The sequence below is a fragment of the Pagrus pagrus genome (assembly GCF_965226575.1).
Source record: "Pagrus pagrus genome assembly, chromosome: 5".
NCBI lineage: Eukaryota > Metazoa > Chordata > Actinopteri > Spariformes > Sparidae > Pagrus > Pagrus pagrus.
Window position 1 is genome coordinate 24211828 of NC_140189.1, and position 20065 is coordinate 24231892.

Consider the following 20065-nt stretch of genomic DNA (forward strand, 5'->3'; position numbering starts at 1 on the left):
TGTTTTGCAGTGTCAGTACTGTGGTCTCAGCCTGATGTTCACCTTTTAGACTCTAAGGGACGCTGTTGGTCAATGAAATATTGTCTGTGTTGTGTCGTCATTCAGTCCATCCCCTGACTGACTGCACAGTGAAGAAGGCTCTCTGTGTTTAATCGAGGTTTAAGGCACTAAAGAGAGAACATGGTCAGACGGGCTTACATGTAAACGTCGATGACGTCTTGAGACATTATCAGGATACGGACATATAAGAGGCATCTTTATCGTCATTTCAAGTGGATATAAGTCTTCCTTTACCAGTCTTTGTTGCCATGATGGCAGATCGTGGATTTCTCACCTACATATGCGCAAGATGGCGATTGTTTTATGGATTTCGACGGCAAATAGGACTTCTTGTGTTGCTGCTTCATGTGGTTAACATGGTAGGTGGACAGATTCGTTATTCTATACCAGAGGAGATGAAGAAAGGATCTGTTATTGGTAACGTAGCGCAGGATCTTGGTTTAGATCTGAGAAGGCTCCGTTCTGGGCGGGCCCGTATCGTGACCGGAGAAAACATCCAGTACACCGAGCTGAAGACAGACAAAGGGATTCTCGTCGTGAATGAGAGAATAGACCGAGAGCAGCTCTGCGGAGACGTAACGCCATGTAGCTTCAGCTTCGAGGTGATTTTAGAAAACCCGATGGAACTGCACAGAATAACTGTCGAGGTTTTAGATATAAATGATCACGCTCCTGTCTTCCCAAATAGAGATAAACCTATCAGCCTGGAAATAAGTGAATCAGCTGTAGTTGGAGGACAGTTTCCTCTGCAGAGTGCGGAGGATCTAGATGTGGCGCAAAACGCGTTACAAGATTATATTTTATCACCAAACGACAATTTCATATTGAAGCAACATGCAAATCCAGATGGCAGCAAATATGTTGAAATGGTGCTGCAGAAACCTTTAGACAGAGAGCGACACCCACATTTCTCTTTGAAACTGATCGCAGTTGACGGAGGAACACCACAGAGATCTGGTACAGTAAATATAGATGTCACTGTGTTAGATGTCAACGACAATGCTCCAGTCTTTAACCAAACAGTGTATAAAGCATCTGTGATGGAAAACACAATTAAAGGCACTAGTATTATCACAGTAAATGCTACAGACGCTGACAGCGGTTCAAATGGACTCATTACTTACAGCTTGTCTAAAATGAAAGGAAGTGCAGCAGATATATTCAGTATTGATGAAAACACTGGCACAATTTCTGTGTCTGGTCAGATAGATTATGAAAAAAACAGAAAATATGAAGTCAGGGTGGAGGCAAAGGATCACGGTGGGCTAACTGGGACAAGTAAAGTTATCATTGATGTTTTCGATGTGAACGACAACTCCCCAATTATAAATATTATGTCATTTTCCAGTCCCTTGTCTGAGGATGCGCCTCCTGGTACAACCATTGCTATTTTGAACATAAAAGATGCAGATTCCGAGAAAAATGGGCAAATAAAATGTTCGATTGATGGAAAACTTCCGTTTAAAATTGAATCATCTCTAACAAACTATTACAATTTGATCTCAGATCAACATTTTGATAGAGAATCTGTCTCAGAATATAACATAACAATAACAGCCACTGATTTGGGGTCTCCTCCTCTTTCCAGCTCAACAAAGTTACACCTTAAAATTTCTGATGTAAATGACAACGCACCATTATTTAATAAAAACAGCTACTCTGCTTACGTCACAGAGAATAATTCCCCAGGAATTTCCATATTTGCTGTCAGCGCGCGAGACTCTGATTGGAATCAAAACGCGAGAATCTCGTATCTTTTAGAAGACACACAAGTCAGCGGAAGTCCAGTTTCTACTTATGTGTCTTTAAACTCTGAAACTGGAGTTATCAGCGCGGTTCGTTCATTTGATTATGAGCAAATTAAACAGCTGCAGCTCGTCGTCAAAGCGCAGGATGGAGGCTCTCCTCCACTCAGTAGTAATGTGAGTGTGAAAATAATGATCCAGGACCAGAACGACAACCCTCCTCAGGTTCTGTACCCAGTCCAGACTGGTGGCTCTCTGGTGGCTGAAATGGTGCCTCGTTCAGCAGATGTGGGCTATCTGGTGACTAAAGTGGTGGCTGTTGATGTGGACTCTGGACAGAATGCCTGGCTCTCCTATAAACTGCAGAAAGCCACAGACAGGGCGCTGTTTGAAGTGGGCTTACAGAATGGAGAAATCAGAACTATCCGCCAGGTGACTGATAAAGATGCTGTGAAACAGAGACTGGCTGTTATAGTGGAGGACAACGGGCAGCCCTCTCGTTCAGCTACAGTCATTGTGAACGTGGCGGTGGCGGACAGCTTCCCTGAAGTGCTGTCGGAGTTCACTGACTTTCCTCACGACAAGGAGTACAATGACAACCTGACTTTTTACTTAGTGCTGGCTTTGGCTGTAGTGTCCTTCCTCTTCATCACGTGTTTAGTGGTTATTATATCAGTGAAAATCTACAGATGGAGACAGTCTCGCGTCCTGTATCACTCCAGTCTCCCTGTGATTCCATATTATCCACCACGTTACTCAGACACTTTGGGGACAGGGACTCTCCCACACGTGTACAACTACGAGGTGTGCAGGACGACTGACTCCAGAAGGAGTGACTGTAAGTTCGGCAGAGCTGGTAGTCAGAACGTGTTGATAATGGACCCCAGTTCTACAGCGACGATGCAGCGGATGCAGAGTGAGAAGAGCATCCTGGATGAACCAGACTCTCCTCTAGAGGTCAGTCAAATAATGTCGTCTCGTCTCTGTGCCTATTTTTCTCTTTCTGAGTTTGGTTACATTGATGGTGAACTGCTGCACGTCATACACTCAATTTCAGCACCTTGGATAGCATCTCCCTCTGCATCATTGAGAGGGAGCGTTGCCTCTTTATTGATATGAAGAACTTTACAACGTTGCCTTTAATTGTCAGTCAGTAAAATGCTAACTGATCTGACAGGCACATTGCTCTGACTTACTATTTTGTGTTGTTGTGGAGCTGATATCTTTCTAAATGTGCTTATACTATGTAGGTGATCTCTAGAGTCTCTTGTGCAATCACTGGTCATAGTTTTTAAACAAATGGTTTGCATGTGACTTGAATTGTTATCATGGCAATCAAGAATGTTCTCTTCACTGCATATCGTGTAACATCAACTAGTTATAAAAAGCTCCTTATGTGTTGTTTTCCAGCTTGAAGCCGTCACATGAGAGACATTTCGTGGTATTTTGATTTTGTTCATTTTTGTGATGTGTGCTTCCCTGGTGTTTTTATTCACATGCATATATTTTGGATCGGATTACATGACGAAAGTCAGATATGAAAATAGTGAAATTGTTTTATGTTTTAATGCTGCTGTTGTTATTTGGAATACTGTATTGAAATATAGTGATTATCCACCATTTAAACTTTATTAAAACCACTACACATCTCCAGATATATTACCACGGTGCATGGTGTTACAGACATTGTACTCTAAGGGACGCTGTTGGTCAATCCAACAGAATCTGTAAAACGTTACCACACTGTCTCCTCCCTTAGCACAGTGGCCTATGAGAGAAAAGGAGAGTGTGCATTATGTGGGCTGATATGCGAGGAAAACAGACTCGCATTTACTGAAATCTCCATCCAGATACAGTATATTGACCAGAAAGGATTATCTTGCTTCTTTGTTGGGAGTTATTTTAGAATAAGTGTCGTGCTTGGATCATTGTTGGACATATTTTCGGTTTTTTCTTTTGCGATGGCTCGTGGAATAGCAGCCTACACCCGGTGCGTAAAATGGCCCTTTGGCTGCGGACAGACTTGGCATCTTCTGTTCTTCCTTTTTTATCTCACCTCTATGGTGAGCGGACATATCCGATATTCAATCCCAGAAGAGATGAAGAAAGGCTCTCTTATCGGTAATGTAGCACAGGACCTTGGTTTGGATCTGAGAAGGCTCCGTTCTGGTCGGGCCCGTATCGTGACAGGAGAGAGCATCCAGTACACCGAGCTGAAGACAGACAAAGGGATTCTAGTCGTCAAAGAGAGAATTGACCGAGAGCAGCTTTGCGGGGACGTGACACCGTGTAGTTTCGGCTTTGAGGTGATTTTAGAAAACCCCATGGAGCTTCATCAAATTACTGTTGAAATAACAGATATAAACGATCATTCGCCCTCGTTTAAAAGAGACAGAATCCATTTTGATATTAGCGAAATCGCTAATGCTGGTGCTCGTTTTTCATTAACTAGTGCAGAAGACCCAGATGTAGGAGTGAATGGACTCAGAGAATATTTTCTGACTGAGAATGACAATTTTGTTCTGAAGCAAAACTCTAATGCAGATGGAAAGAAATATGCAGAGATGGTGTTACAGAAGCCATTAGACAGAGAGACAAATCCTCATCTGTCTCTAAAGCTAATAGCTGTCGACGGCGGAACTCCGCAGAGATCTGGTACAGTAAACATAGATATCACTGTTCTTGATGCTAATGACAACGCACCTGTATTTAATCAGTCTGTGTACAAAGCTACAGTGATGGAGAACTCTCCCCGAGACACTTACGTCACCACTGTTAATGCCAGTGACGCAGATTTTGGGTCAAATAGTGTAGTGACGTATTATTTCTCAGATCTCAATAGTGGACTAAATGACTTGTTTATGATTGATGAAAAAACTGGCGTAATTTCAATAATAGGATCTGTTGATTATGAAAAAGACAGGAAGTACGAACTTAGAATTGATGCAAAAGATCAGGGAGGTTTATCTGATTCAAGTAAAGTAGTAATTGAAGTAATTGATGTAAATGACAACGCCCCAACTCTTAGCGTCATGTCATTCACCAGTCCTGTATCTGAAGATTCCCCTTCTGGTACAACTATTGGCATTATAAATGTAAAAGATCTTGATTCAGGTGAAAACGGACAAGTTAACTGTAAAATAGAACAAAATGCACCTTTCAAGATTAAATCTAATTTAAGGAATTACTACACTTTGGTAACAGATACTGTATTAGATCGTGAAAGTGTTTCAGAATATAACATCACTGTAGTTGCAACAGATGCAGGAATGCCTCCTCTCTCGACGAAGAAAACATTTAATTTAAAGGTCTCTGATGTGAACGATAATGCTCCAGTGTTTCCACAAGTTGTTTACAATGCGTTTATCACAGAGAACAACTCTCCAGGTGTTTCTGTTCTCGCGATAAGAGCTAAAGATCCTGATGAGAACCAAAATGCCCGAATATCTTATATTCTGGAAGATGCTAATATCGGTGCGTCTCCAGTTTCTGAATATGTTTCTATAAATGCAGAAAGTGGAGTGATACACGCAGTGCGCTCATTTGATTATGAGCAGATCAAACAGCTGGTTTTCGTCGTCAAAGCGCAGGATGGAGGCTCTCCTCCACTCAGTAGTAATGTGAGTGTGAAACTAATGATCCAGGACCAGAACGACAACCCTCCTCAGGTTCTGTACCCAGTCCAGACTGGTGGCTCTCTGGTGGCTGAAATGGTGCCTCGTTCAGCAGATGTGGGCTATCTGGTGACTAAAGTGGTGGCTGTTGATGTGGACTCTGGACAGAATGCCTGGCTCTCCTATAAACTGCAGAAAGCCACAGACAGGGCGCTGTTTGAAGTGGGCTTACAGAATGGAGAAATCAGAACTATCCGCCAGGTGACTGATAAAGATGCTGTGAAACAGAGACTGACTGTTATAGTGGAGGACAACGGGCAGCCCTCTCGTTCAGCTACAGTCATTGTGAACGTGGCGGTGGCGGACAGCTTCCCTGAAGTGCTGTCGGAGTTCACTGACTTTCCTCACGACAAGGAGTACAATGACAACCTGACTTTTTACTTAGTGCTGGCTTTGGCTGTAGTGTCCTTCCTCTTCATCACGTGTTTAGTAGTTATTATATCAGTGAAAATCTACAGATGGAGACAGTCTCGCGTCCTGTATCACTCCAGTCTCCCTGTGATTCCATATTATCCTCCACGTTACTCAGACACTTTGGGGACAGGGACTCTCCCACACGTGTACAACTACGAGGTGTGCAGGACGACTGACTCCAGAAGGAGTGACTGTAAGTTCGGCAGAGCTGGTAGTCAGAACGTGTTGATAATGGACCCCAGTTCTACAGGGACGATGCAGCGGATGCAGAGTGAGAAGAGCATCCTGGACGAACCAGACTCTCCTCTAGAGGTTAGTTAAGCAATTTAAATTCATCTGTGGTCTCTGTGTTTTGTTGTTCCGTTGATTAAAAGCATTTTGACGCTACACTGTCACTTTCAGCACCTTGGACAGCGTTTCAGTTAGTTTGCAACACCTGATAGGAATTCTGCAGCTGTAGTGTATAAAATCACCGTACAGCCTACTCTTCCTATTGGCAACACATTTTCCCATTAAAGAGAATCATCACACAGATGTTTTTTCTTCACATTAATATTACATTGACGACAGATTAATTTCCATATTATTCTATATGAAGCATAAAAACCATGTATGGAAATGCATTGTTGTTGGGATGCATAAGTTTGGTCTTATGATCAAAACCTTTTTTTTTTTACTACAACAACTGTCTTTTAGCTGATGTTTATGTGTTACTTCATTTGAGGACGGAAGTTTCATATATTAGGGTTGACCGGCTGAGTTGTAGGCTGATTGTTGAGAATTAAGAGTTTACTATCTTTTTTTCTTCCACTTTGAATAAGTCGTTGTCATACGTCATTTTATCCTTTTTCGGTGATTTAGTTATACTAACATGTGATGTATTATTACTTGCTTTGATTTACAAATATTGTGATTCCGACAATCTTTAATTCACAATATTAGACATGTTAATTATATCAGTCTGTTTTGCAGTGTCAGTACTGTGGTCTCAGCCTGATGTTCACTCTTTAGACTCTAAGCGACGCTGTTGGTCAGTGAAATATTGTCTGTGTTGTGTCGTCATTCAGTCCATCCCCTGACTGACTGCACAGTGAAGAAGGCTCTCTGTGTTTAATCGAGGTTTAAGGCACTAAAGAGAGAACATGGTCTCACAGACTTACATGTAAACGTTGATGACGTCTTGAGACATTATCAGGATACGGACATATTAGAGGCATCTTTATCGTCATATCAAGTGGATATAAGTCATCCTTTACCAGTCTTTGTTGCCATGATGGCAGATCGAGGATCTCTCACCTACATATCCGCAAGATGGCGATTGTTTTATGGATTTCGACGGCAAATAGGACTGCTTGTGTTGCTGCTTCATGTGGTTAACATGGTAGGTGGACAGATTCGTTATTCTATACCAGAGGAGATGAAGAAAGGATCTGTTATTGGTAACGTAGCGCAAGATCTTGGTTTAGATCTGAGAAGGCTCCGTTCTGGGCGGGCCCGTATCGTGACCGGAGAAAACATCCAGTACACCGAGCTGAAGACAGACAAAGGGATTCTCGTCGTGAATGAGAGAATAGACCGAGAGCAGCTTTGCGGAGACGTTACGCCATGTAGCTTCAGCTTTGAGGTGATTTTAGAAAACCCGATGGAATTGCACAGAATTACTGTCGAGGTTTTAGATATAAATGATCACGCTCCTGTCTTCCCAAGTCAAGATAAACCTATCACTTTTGAAATAAGTGAATCCGCCGCAGTTGGAGTACAGTTTCCTCTGCAGAGTGCGGAGGATCTAGATGTGGGGCAAAACGCGTTACAAGAGTATATTTTATCACCAAACGACAATTTTATATTGAAGCAACATGCAAATCCTGATGGAGGTAAAAATTGTGAAATTGTGCTCCAGAAACCTTTAGACAGAGAACAACGTCCGAATTTGTCTTTGAAACTGATCGCAGTTGACGGAGGAACACCACAGAGATCTGGTACAGTAAATATAGATGTCACTGTGTTAGATGCCAACGACAATGTTCCGGTTTTTAATCAATCAGTGTACAAAGCAACTGTGATGGAAAACACAATTAAAGGCACTAGTATTATCACAGTAAATGCTACAGACGCTGACAGTGGTTCAAATGGACTCATTACTTACAGCTTGTCTAAAATGAAAGGAAGTGCAGCAGATATATTCAGTATTGATGGAAACACCGGCACAATTTCTGTGTCCGGTCAGATAGATTATGAAAAAAACAGAAAATATGAAGTAAGGGTAGAGGCAAAGGATCACGGTGGCCTAATTGGAACAAGTAAAGTCATTTTTGATGTTTTCGATGTAAACGACAACGCTCCAGTTATAAATATTATGTCATTTTCTAGTCCTGTATCTGAGGATGCGCCTCCTGGAACAACGATAGCAATTTTGAACATAAAAGACGCAGATTCTGAGAAAAATGGGCAAATTAAATGTTCAATAGATAGAAAACTTCCCTTTAAAATTGAATCGTCTCTGACAAACTATTACAATTTGATCTCAGATCAACATTTTGATAGAGAATCTGTTTCAGAATATAACATAACAATAACAGCCACTGATTTGGGGTCTCCTCCTCTTTCCAGCTCAACAAAGTTACACCTTAAGATTTCTGATGTAAATGACAACGCACCATTATTTAATAAAAACAGCTACTCTGCTTACGTCACAGAGAACAATTCCCCAGGAATTTCCATATTTGCTGTCAGCGCGCGAGACTCTGATTGGAATCAAAACGCGAGAATCTCGTATCTTTTAGAAGACACACAAGTCAGCGGAAGTCCAGTTTCTACTTATGTGTCTTTAAACTCTGAAACTGGAGTTCTCAGCGCGGTTCGTTCATTTGATTATGAGCAAATTAAACAGCTGCAGCTCGTCGTCAAAGCGCAGGATGGAGGCTCTCCTCCACTCAGTAGTAATGTGAGTGTGAAACTAATGATCCAGGACCAGAACGACAACCCTCCTCAGGTTCTGTACCCAGTCCAGACTGGTGGCTCTCTGGTGGCTGAAATGGTGCCTCGTTCAGCAGATGTGGGCTATCTGGTGACTAAAGTGGTGGCTGTTGATGTGGACTCTGGACAGAATGCCTGGCTCTCCTATAAACTGCAGAAAGCCACAGACAGGGCGCTGTTTGAAGTGGGCTTACAGAATGGAGAAATCAGAACTATCCGCCAGGTGACTGATAAAGATGCTGTGAAACAGAGACTGACTGTTATAGTGGAGGACAACGGGCAGCCCTCTCGTTCAGCTACAGTCATTGTTAACGTGGCGGTGGCGGACAGCTTCCCTGAAGTGCTGTCGGAGTTCACCGACTTTCCTCACGACAAGGAGTACAATGACAACCTGACCTTTTACTTAGTGCTGGCTTTGGCTGTAGTGTCCTTCCTGTTCATCACGTGTTTAGTGGTTATTATATCAGTGAAAATCTACAGATGGAGACAGTCTCGCGTCCTGTATCACTCCAGTCTCCCTGTGATTCCATATTATCCACCACGTTACTCAGACACTTTGGGGACAGGGACTCTCCCACACGTGTACAACTACGAGGTGTGCAGGACGACTGACTCCAGAAGGAGTGACTGTAAGTTCGGCAGAGCTGGTAGTCAGAACGTGTTGATAATGGACCCCAGTTCTACAGCGACGATGCAGCGGATGCAGAGTGAGAAGAGCATCCTGGATGAACCAGACTCTCCTCTAGAGGTCAGTTGAATAATGTCGTCTCGTCTCTGTGCCATTATTTCTCTTTATGTGTTTGTTAACATTGATGGTGAATTGCTGCACGTCTTACACTCAATTTCAGCACCTTGGACAGCATCTAACTGTGGACCACTTAAAAAGGAGATTTGCCTCTTTATTGATATGAAGAACTTTACAACGTTGCCTTTAATTGTCAGTCAGTAATATGCTAATTGTTTTGACAGGCACATTGCTCTGACTTACTAATTTGTGTTGCTGTCGGCTGATATCTTGCTATTTTCTAAATGTGCTCTTCCTGTGTAGTTGATCTCTAGAGTCTCTTGTACATTCACTCGTCATAGTTGGAAACAAATGGTTTGCATGTGACTTTAATTTTTATCATGGCAATCAAGAATGCTCTCCTCACTGCATATGTTTAACATCATCTCTACAAAGCTTCTTATGTTTTGTTTTCCAGTTTGTAAACGAAACTTGAGAGACGTTTCGTGGTATTTTGATTTTGTTCATTTTTGTGACGTGTGCTTCCCTGGTGTTTTTATCCACATGCATATATTTTGGATCGGATTATATGACATAGCAATACACAACAATAGTGAAATTGTTTTATGTTTTAATGCTGCTGTTGTTCTGTGGAATACTGTCTTGAAATATAGTGATTATCCACCATTTACATTTTATTAAGCACTTGACATCTCCAGATATATTACCACGGTGCATGGTGTTACTGATTTTGGACTCTAAGGGACGCTGTTGGTTAATCCAACAGAACCTGTAAAACATTACCACACTGTCTCCTCCCTTAGCACAGTGGCCTATGAGAGAAAAGGAGACAGTGTGCATTATGTGGGCTGATATGCGAGGAAAACAGACTCTCATTTACTGAAATTTCCATCCAGATGTATACAGTATATTGACCAGAAAGGATTATCTTACTTCTTTGTTTAGAGTTATTTTAGGATAAGTGTCGTGCTTGGATCATTGTTGGACATATTTTCGTGTTTTTCTTTCGCTATGGCTCGTGGAGTAGCAGCCTACACCCGGTGCGTAAAATGGCGCTTTGGCTGCGGACAGAATTGGCATCTTCTGTTCTTCCTTTTTTATCTCATTTCTATGGTAAGCGGACATATCCGATATTCAATCCCAGAAGAGATGAAGAAAGGCTCTCTGATTGGTAATGTAGCACAGGACCTTGGTTTGGATCTGAGAAGGCTCCGTTCTGGTCGGGCCCGTATCGTGACTGGAGAGAGCATCCAGTACACCGAGCTGAAGACAGACAAAGGGATTCTAGTCGTCAAAGAGAGGATAGACCGAGAGCAGCTTTGCGGGGACGTGACACCGTGTAGTTTCAGCTTCGAGGTGATTTTAGAAAACCCCATGGAGCTTCATCAAATTACAGTTGAAATCACAGATATAAACGATCATTCGCCCTCGTTCAAAAGAGATAAAATCCAATTTGAAATCAGCGAATCAGCTAATGCTGGTGCTCGTTTCCCACTGACTAGTGCAGAAGACCCAGATGTAGGTGTGAATGGACTCAGAGAATATTTTCTTTCCGAGAATGACAATTTTGTTCTGAAGCAAAACTCCAATGCAGATGGAAAGAAATATGCAGAGATGGTGTTACAGAAGCCATTAGACAGAGAGACAAATCCTCATATGTCTCTGAAGCTAATAGCTGTCGACGGCGGAACTCCGCAGAGATCTGGTACAGTAAACATAGATATCACTGTTCTTGATAACAATGATAATGCGCCTGTATTTAATCAATCTGTGTACAAAGCTACAGTGATGGAGAACTCTCCCAGAGACACTTACGTCACCACTGTTAATGCCAGTGACGCAGATTTTGGGTCAAATAGTGTAGTGACGTATTATTTTTCAGATCTCAATAGTGGTCTCAGTAATTTGTTTATGATTGATGAAAAAACTGGCGTCATTTCAATAACAGGATCTGTTGATTATGAAAAAGACAAGAAGTACGAGCTTAGAATTCAGGCAAAAGATCAGGGAGGTTTGACAGATTCAAGTAAAGTAGTAATTGAAGTAATTGATGTAAATGACAACGCCCCAACTCTTAGCGTCATGTCATTCACCAGTCCTGTATCAGAAGATTCCCCTTCTGGTACAACTATCGGCATTATAAATGTAAAAGATCTTGATTCAGGTGAAAACGGACAAGTAAACTGTAGAATCGAACAAAATGCACCTTTCAAGATTAAATCTAATTTAAGGAATTACTACACTTTGGTAACAGATACTGTTTTAGATCGTGAACGTGTTTCAGAATATAACATCACTGTAGTTGCAACAGATGCAGGAATGCCTCCTCTCTCGACAAAGAAAACTTTTCATTTAAAGGTCTCTGATGTGAACGATAATGCTCCAGTGTTTCCACAAGGTGTTTACAATGCGTTTATCACAGAGAACAACTCTCCAGGTGTTTCTGTTCTCACGCTAAGAGCTAAAGATCCTGATGAGAACCAAAACGCCCGAATATCTTATATTCTGGAAGATGCTAATATCGGTGCGTCTCCAGTTTCTGAATATGTTTCTATAAATGCAGAAAGCGGAGTGATACACGCAGTGCGTTCATTTGATTATGAGCAGATCAAACAGCTGGTTGTCGTCGTCAAAGCGCAGGATGGAGGCTCTCCTCCACTCAGCAGTAATGTGAGTGTGAAAATAATGATCCAGGACCAGAACGACAACCCTCCTCAGGTTCTGTACCCAGTCCAGACCGGTGGCTCTCTGGTGGCTGAAATGGTGCCTCGTTCAGCAGATGTGGGCTATCTGGTGACTAAAGTGGTGGCTGTTGATGTGGACTCTGGACAGAATGCCTGGCTCTCCTATAAACTGCAGAAAGCCACAGACAGGGCGCTGTTTGAAGTGGGCTTACAGAATGGAGAAATCAGAACTATCCGCCAGGTGACTGATAAAGATGCTGTGAAACAGAGACTGACTGTTATAGTGGAGGACAACGGGCAGCCCTCTCGTTCAGCTACAGTCATTGTTAACGTGGCGGTGGCGGACAGCTTCCCTGAAGTGCTGTCGGAGTTCACCGACTTTCCTCACGACAAGGAGTACAATGACAACCTGACTTTTTACTTAGTGCTGGCTTTGGCTGTAGTGTCCTTCCTCTTCATCACGTGTTTAGTGGTTATTATATCAGTGAAAATCTACAGATGGAGACAGTCTCGCGTCCTGTATCACTCCAGTCTCCCTGTGATTCCATATTATCCTCCACGTTACTCAGACACTTTGGGGACAGGGACTCTCCCACACGTGTACAACTACGAGGTGTGCAGGACGACTGACTCCAGAAGGAGTGACTGTAAGTTCGGCAGAGCTGGTAGTCAGAACGTGTTGATTATGGACCCCAGTTCTACAGCGACGACGCAGCGGATGCAGAGTGAGAAGAGCATCCTGGATGAACCAGACTCTCCTCTAGAGGTCAGTTAAATAATGTCGTCCCGTCTCTGTGCCATTATTTCTTTTTCTGTGTTTGGTAACACTGATGGTGAACTGCTGCACGCCATACACTCAATTTCAGCACCTTGGACAGCATCTCCCTCCGGATCATTTAAAAGGAGTTTTGCCTCTTTATTGATATGAAGAATTTTACAACGTTGCCTTTAGTTGTCAGTCAGTAATATGCTAATTGTTTTGACAGGCACATTGCTCTGACTTACTTATTTATGTTGTTGTTGGCTGATATCTTGCTACTTTCTAAATATGCTCATAGTTGATTTCTAAAGTCTATTGTGCAGTCACTCGTCATAGTTGGAAACAAATGGTTTGCATGTGACTTGAATTGTTATCATGGCAATCAAGAATGCTCCCTTCACTGCAAATTTTTAACATCAACTCTACAAAGCTTCTTGTGTTTTGTTTTCCAGTTTGTAACCGAAACATGAGAGACATTTCGTGGTATTTTGATTTTGTTCATTTTTGTGACGTGTGCTTCCCTGGTGTTTTTATTCACATGCATATATTTTGGATCCGATTACATGACATAGCAATATACAACAATAGTGAAATTGTTTTGTTTTAATGCTGCTGTTGTTCTGCGGAATACTGTATTGAAATATAGTGATTATCCACCATTTAAATGTTATCAACCACTTTACATCTCCAGATATATTACCACGTTGCATGGTGTTACTGATTTTGGACTCTAAGGGACGCTGTTGGTCAATCCAACAGAACCTGTAAAACATTACCACACTGTCTCCTCCCTTAGCACAGTCGCCTATGAGAGAAAAGGAGACAGTGTGCATTATGTGGGCTGACATGCGAGGAAAACAGGCTCTCATTCACTGAAATCTCCATCCAGATGTATACAGTATATTGACCAGAAATGATTATCGTACGTCTTTGTTGAGAGTTATTTCAGAATAAGTGTCGTGCTTGGATCATTGTTGGACATATTTTCTTGTTTTTCTTTCGCTATGGCTCGTGGAATAGCAGCCTACACCCGGTGCGTAAAATGGCGCTTTGGCTGCGGACAGAATTGGCATCTTCTGTTCTTCCTCTTTCATCTCACCTCTATGGTGAGCGGACATATCCGATATTCAATCCCAGAGGAGATGAAGAAAGGCTCCCTGATCGGTAATGTAGCACAGGACCTTGGTTTGGATCTGAGAAGGCTCCGTTCTGGTCGGGCCCGTATCGTGACTGGAGAGAGCATCCAGTACACCGAGCTGAAGACAGACAAAGGGATTCTAGTCGTCAAAGAGAGGATAGACCGAGAGCAGCTTTGCGGGGACGTGACACCGTGTAGTTTCAGCTTTGAGGTGATTTTAGAAAACCCCATGGAGCTTCATCAAATTACAGTTGAAATAACAGATATAAACGATCATTCGCCCTCGTTCAAAAGAGATAAAATCCTTTTTGATATTAGTGAAATCGCTAATGCTGGTGCTCGTTTCCCACTGACTAGTGCAGACGACCCAGATGTAGGTGTCAATGGACTCCGAGAATATTTTCTGTCTGAGAATGACAATTTTGTTCTGAAACAAAACTCCAATGCAGATGGAAAGAAATATGCAGAGATGGTGTTACAGAAGCCATTAGACAGAGAGACAAATCCTCATCTGTCTCTAAAGCTAATAGCTGTCGACGGTGGAACTCCGCAGAGATCTGGTACAGTAAACATAGATATCACTGTTCTTGATGCTAATGACAACGCACCTGTATTTAATCAGTCTGTGTACAAAGCTACAGTGATGGAGAACTCTCCCAGAGACACTTACGTCACCACTGTTAATGCCAGTGACGCAGATTTTGGGTCAAATAGTGTAGTGACGTATTATTTTTCAGATCTCAATAGTGGTCTCAGTAATTTGTTTATGATTGATGAAAAAGCTGGCGTCATTTCGATAACAGGATCTGTTGATTATGAAAAAGACAAAAAGTACGAGCTTAGAATTCAGGCAAAAGATCAGGGAGGTTTGACAGATTCAAGTAAAGTAGTAATTGAAGTAATTGATGTAAATGACAACGCCCCAACTCTTAGCGTCATGTCATTCACCAGTCCTGTATCAGAAGATTCCCCTTCTGGTACAACTATCGGCATTATAAATGTAAAAGATCTTGATTCAGGTGAAAACGGACAAGTCAACTGTAGAATCGAACAAAATGCACCTTTCAAGATTAAATCTAATTTAAGGAATTACTACACTTTGGTAACAGATACTGTATTAGATCGTGAAATTGTTTCAGAATATAACATCACTGTAGTTGCAACAGATGCAGGAATGCCTCCTCTCTCGACGAAGAAAACATTTAATTTAAAGGTCTCTGATGTGAACGATAATGCTCCAGTGTTTCCACAAGGTGTTTACAATGCGTTTATCACAGAGAACAACTCTCCAGGTGTTTCTGTTCTCACGCTAAGAGCTAAAGATCCTGATGAGAACCAAAACGCAAGAATATCTTATATTCTGGAAGATGCTAATATCGGTGCGTCTCCAGTTTCTGAATATGTTTCTATAAATGCAGAAAGCGGAGTAATACACGCAGTTCGTTCATTTGATTATGAGCAGATCAAACAGCTGGTTTTCGTCGTCAAAGCGCAGGATGGAGGCTCTCCTCCACTCAGTAGTAATGTGAGTGTGAAACTAATGATCCAGGACCAGAACGACAACCCCCCTCAGGTTCTGTACCCAGTCCAGACTGGTGGCTCTCTGGTGGCTGAAATGGTGCCTCGTTCAGCAGATGTGGGCTATCTGGTGACTAAAGTGGTGGCTGTTGATGTGGACTCTGGACAGAATGCCTGGCTCTCCTATAAACTGCAGAAAGCCACAGACAGGGCGCTGTTTGAAGTGGGCTTACAGAATGGAGAAATCAGAACCATCCGCCAGGTGACTGATAAAGATGCTGTGAAACAGAGACTGACTGTTATAGTGGAGGACAACGGGCAGCCCTCTCGTTCAGCTACAGTCATTGTTAACGTGGCGGTGGCGGACAGCTTCCCTGAAGTGCTGTCGGAGTTCACTGACTTTCCTCACGACAAGGAGTACAATGACAACCTGACTTTTTACTTAGTGCTGGCTTTGGCTGTAGTGTCCTTCCTGTTCATCACGTGTTTAGTGGTTATTATATCAGTGAAAATCTACAGATGGAGACAGTCTCGCGTCCTGTATCACTCCAGTCTCCCTGTGATTCCATATTATCCTCCACGTTACTCAGACACTTTGGGGACAGGGACTCTCCCACACGTGTACAACTACGAGGTGTGCAGGACGACTGACTCCAGAAGGAGTGACTGTAAGTTCGGCAGAGCTGGTAGTCAGAACGTGTTGATAATGGACCCCAGTTCTACAGGGACGATGCAGCGGATGCAGACTGAGAAGAGCATCCTGGATGAACCAGACTCTCCTCTAGAGGTGAGATGCAATACGTAAATTATTCACTTTTGTACCCACTGTTGCTGTGAATCGAAATTACATCGCAATAGGTATTTTCTTGCCGTTTCACTGAAAACAAGTGCACGCGGTTCTTTTCAGTACCACAGTGCGGACAGCTCCTCTTTAACTGACACTGTTTTCTGCCCTGATAACTCTGCACTGTCCACATCAATCAACATTAGAATTGCTACCGTTTGTAAATAGTACTGCTTCTGACAATAATAATAATAATAATAATAATAATAATAATAATAACAGAAATAATCATAGTAATTATAATGATATTAATATTAATAATAACCTTCCTCTTTACTGCTGTTGTTGTAACTGTTGTAGCTGTTGCTGTTGCTGTTGTTATCGCATGTTTGGCACGTTTCTCAACAATCGCAAAGCAAATTTACCTTATACAATAAATTAACTGCATTTTTTTCTTCAGTCAGAAGCGCTGACATTATAGCGAGCAGTATGTAGGCTATCTTTATTGCTTTTGATAGACTCATCATTGTTTTGTTTCCCAACCTGTTTGGTGTTCACGTTTTGGACTCTAAGTGACGCTGTTGAACAAGGATATAATTTGTACCCATCATCTCTCTGGTGCATTCAGGGGCGTTCTTTGTGAGATCATACTGAAGTAGCCTTTGAGGCAGCATCAGGAAGCTATCCATAGTTGGAAAAGAAGATATTTTTTTCGGAGTCTTGGCTTTTTCTTCTCATTTTTGATATTTGAACAAAGCACATCTTGAGGAGTGGATGTTAACGAATTCAGATCGGAGGATCTCAGTTGTTTTTTCCTCGGAAATTTCCCTCTCTGACATGGCGTATCAGCAACCACTCTGCAAATGGCGTTTGTATTTCGGACCTCAGCGGGTAATGATCCTGTTGTTGTTTTTCTTGTTTAATATTGTGGCTGGACAGATCCGCTACTCTATACCAGAGGAGATGAAGAAAGGCTCTCTGATCGGTAATGTAGCACAGGATCTTGGTTTGGATCTGAGAAGGCTCCGTTCTGGTCGGGCCCGTATCGTGACCGGAGAAAACATCCAGTACACCGAGCTGAAGACAGACAAAGGGATTCTCGTCGTGAATGAGAGAATAGACCGGGAGCAGCTTTGCGGAGACGTGACACCGTGCAGTTTCAGCTTTGAAATCATTTTAGAAAATCCCATGGAGCTCCATCACATAACGATTGAAGTGTTAGATGTGAATGATCATCCCCCTGTGTTCAAGAAATCAGACATTATGTTAGACATAAGCGAGTCAGCTAACCTCGGGGCGCGATTTGTGCTGGACAGTGCGGAGGATCCCGATGTTGGCGTCAATGGCCTGCAGAATTATGTTTTAACCTCAAATGACAATTTCGTTTTGAAGCAGCATGTAAATCCTGACGGGAGTAAATATGCAGAGATGGTGCTGCAGAAGCAGTTAGATAGGGAGGAGGCTCCACATCTCTCTTTAAAGCTTATAGCAGTAGACGGTGGGAATCCACAGAGATCTGGCACCGTAAGTATAGACATAACGGTCCTAGATGTAAATGACAATGCTCCTGTTTTCAACCAGTCAGTGTATAAAGCCACGGTGATTGAAAATGCGTCAAAGGGCACGAATATCGTCACTGTTAATGCTACAGACGCAGATAGCGGATCGAATGGTTACATCACATATTCAATATCAAACGTGAGGAGCAATATCGCTGATTTGTTGTCCATAGATCAAGTCTCCGGTGCATTATTTGCTTCAGGTCCAATAGATTTTGAAAAAGACAAAAAATATGAGCTTAGGATTGATGCAAAAGATCAGGGAGGTTTGACAGATTCAAGTAAAGTAATAATTGAGGTGATTGATGTAAATGACAACGCCCCTATTCTTAACGTCATGTCATTCACCAGTCCTGTATCAGAGGACTCTCCTCCTGGCACAACTATTGGCATTATCAATATAAAAGATATTGATTCGGGTGAAAATGGACAGGTATCATGTAGAATAGAACAAAATGCACCTTTCAAGATTAAATCTAGTTTAAGAAATTACTACACTTTAGTAACAGATACTGTTTTAGATCGTGAAAGTGTTTCAGAATATAACATCACTGTAGTTGCAACAGATGCAGGAATGCCTCCTCTCTCGACGAAGAAAACTTTTCATTTAAAGGTCTCTGATGTGAACGATAATGCTCCAGTGTTTCCACAAGGTGTTTACAATGCGTTTATCACAGAAAACAACTCTCCAGGTGTTTCTCTTGTCACTGTTAGGGCTAAAGATCCGGATGAAAACCAAAACGCCCGAATATCTTATATTCTGGTGGATTCTGATCTTGACGGATCTCCAGTATCTCGCTGTGTGTCAGTTAATGCAGAAAGTGGAGTGATACACGCAGTGCGCTCATTTGATTATGAGCAGATCAAACAGCTGGTTTTCGTTGTCAAAGCGCAGGATGGAGGCTCTCCTCCACTCAATAGTAATGTGAGTGTGAAACTAATAGTCCAAGACCAGAACGACAACCCTCCTCAGGTTCTGTACCCAGTCCAGACTGGTGGCTCTCTGGTGGCTGAAATGGTGCCTCGTTCAGCAGATGTGGGCTACCTGGTGACTAAAGTGGTGGCTGTTGATGTGGACTCTGGACAGAATGCCTGGCTCTCCTATAAACTGCAGAAAGCCACAGACAGGGCGCTGTTTGAAGTGGGCTTACAGAATGGAGAAATCAGAACTATCCGCCAGGTGACTGATAAAGATGCTGTGAAACAGAGACTGACTGTTTTAGTGGAGGACAACGGGCAGCCCTCTCGTTCAGCTACAGTCATTGTTAACGTGGCGGTGGCGGACAGCTTCCCTGAAGTGCTGTCGGAGTTCACTGACTTTCCTCACGACAAGGAGTACAATGACAACCTGACTTTTTACTTAGTGCTGGCTTTGGCTGTAGTGTCCTTCCTGTTCATCACGTGTTTAGTGGTTATTATATCAGTGAAAATCTACAGATGGAGACAGTCTCGCGTCCTGTATCACTCCAGTCTCCCTGTGATTCCATATTATCCACCACGTTACTCAGACACTTTGGGGACAGGGACTCTCCCACACGTGTACAACTACGAGGTGTGCAGGACGACTGACTCCAGAAGGAGTGACTGTAAGTTCGGCAGAGCTGGTAGTCAGAACGTGTTGATAATGGACCCCAGTTCTACAGCGACGATGCAGCGGATGCAGAGTGAGAAGAGCATCCTGGATGAACCAGACTCACCTTTAGAGGTCAGTTTACTTTGTCACCTGACTCACACTCACTTGTGCTATGCGCCCTCCAATCCCACAATTTCCTCCCTGCTGATTGTTTTCTGTATTTGTTGACTCCACTGCCAGCTGTTTGAATTTTAAATGACAGTAACAGATAGCTGGGATGAAACACAGTTAATGTAGTTGAGATACTGCGTTTGATTTTAGATAATTATTTTCACAACTTCACTCTGACTCCTGCTGTCTTTTCACAGCATTCCTAATGCTGCCTTTTTCAGTACCACAGACAGCGACATTCCTTTACTTCCTCATTACAGTCAA

The 20065-nt window shown here is 42.5% G+C and overlaps 6 protein-coding genes across 23 annotated transcripts in view; all 6 read left to right on the forward strand.

Annotated features, from left to right (window-relative positions):
* Positions 1-20065, forward strand: part of LOC311257657 (protocadherin gamma-C5-like) — a 262082-nt gene that overhangs the window by 109123 nt on the left and 132894 nt on the right. Inside the window, exon 1 of one of the 18 annotated variants that reach the window (XM_084353432.1) lies at positions 17165-19762. The exons of 14 other annotated variants lie outside the window; for them this stretch is intronic. In XM_084353432.1, coding sequence (XP_084209558.1) covers positions 17273-19762 — 2490 coding nt within the window. In that variant the 5' untranslated portion in view covers positions 17165-17272. Of the gene's footprint in view, positions 1-17164; positions 19763-20065 lie in introns of those variants that run through there. 3 more of the 18 variants (XM_084353469.1, XM_084353443.1, XM_084353433.1) reach the window with 3 other exon arrangements.
* On the forward strand, positions 372-2924 carry LOC311257480 (protocadherin gamma-A10-like; the record flags this gene model as incomplete). The annotated part of the gene is made up of 1 exon (XM_084353123.1): positions 372-2924. Exon 1 carries the CDS (start codon positions 417-419, stop codon positions 2922-2924), a length of 2508 nt encoding a protein of 835 aa, XP_084209249.1. The 5' UTR covers positions 372-416.
* Positions 3708-6214, forward strand: LOC311257668 (protocadherin gamma-A3-like; the record flags this gene model as incomplete). The annotated part of the gene is made up of 1 exon (XM_084353482.1): positions 3708-6214. The coding sequence occupies exon 1, from the start codon at positions 3767-3769 to the stop codon at positions 6212-6214; it is 2448 nt and encodes an 815-aa protein (XP_084209608.1). The 5' UTR covers positions 3708-3766.
* Positions 6912-9626, forward strand: LOC311257665 (protocadherin gamma-A11-like; the record flags this gene model as incomplete). The annotated part of the gene is made up of 1 exon (XM_084353479.1): positions 6912-9626. The coding sequence occupies exon 1, from the start codon at positions 7164-7166 to the stop codon at positions 9624-9626; it is 2463 nt and encodes an 820-aa protein (XP_084209605.1). The 5' UTR covers positions 6912-7163.
* LOC311257670 (protocadherin gamma-A10-like) lies at positions 10372-13073 on the forward strand (the record flags this gene model as incomplete). The annotated part of the gene is made up of 1 exon (XM_084353484.1): positions 10372-13073. Exon 1 carries the CDS (start codon positions 10626-10628, stop codon positions 13071-13073), a length of 2448 nt encoding a protein of 815 aa, XP_084209610.1. The 5' UTR covers positions 10372-10625.
* LOC311257666 (protocadherin gamma-A3-like) lies at positions 13737-16519 on the forward strand (the record flags this gene model as incomplete). Its single annotated transcript, XM_084353480.1, has 1 exon — positions 13737-16519. Exon 1 carries the CDS (start codon positions 14063-14065, stop codon positions 16517-16519), a length of 2457 nt encoding a protein of 818 aa, XP_084209606.1. The 5' UTR covers positions 13737-14062.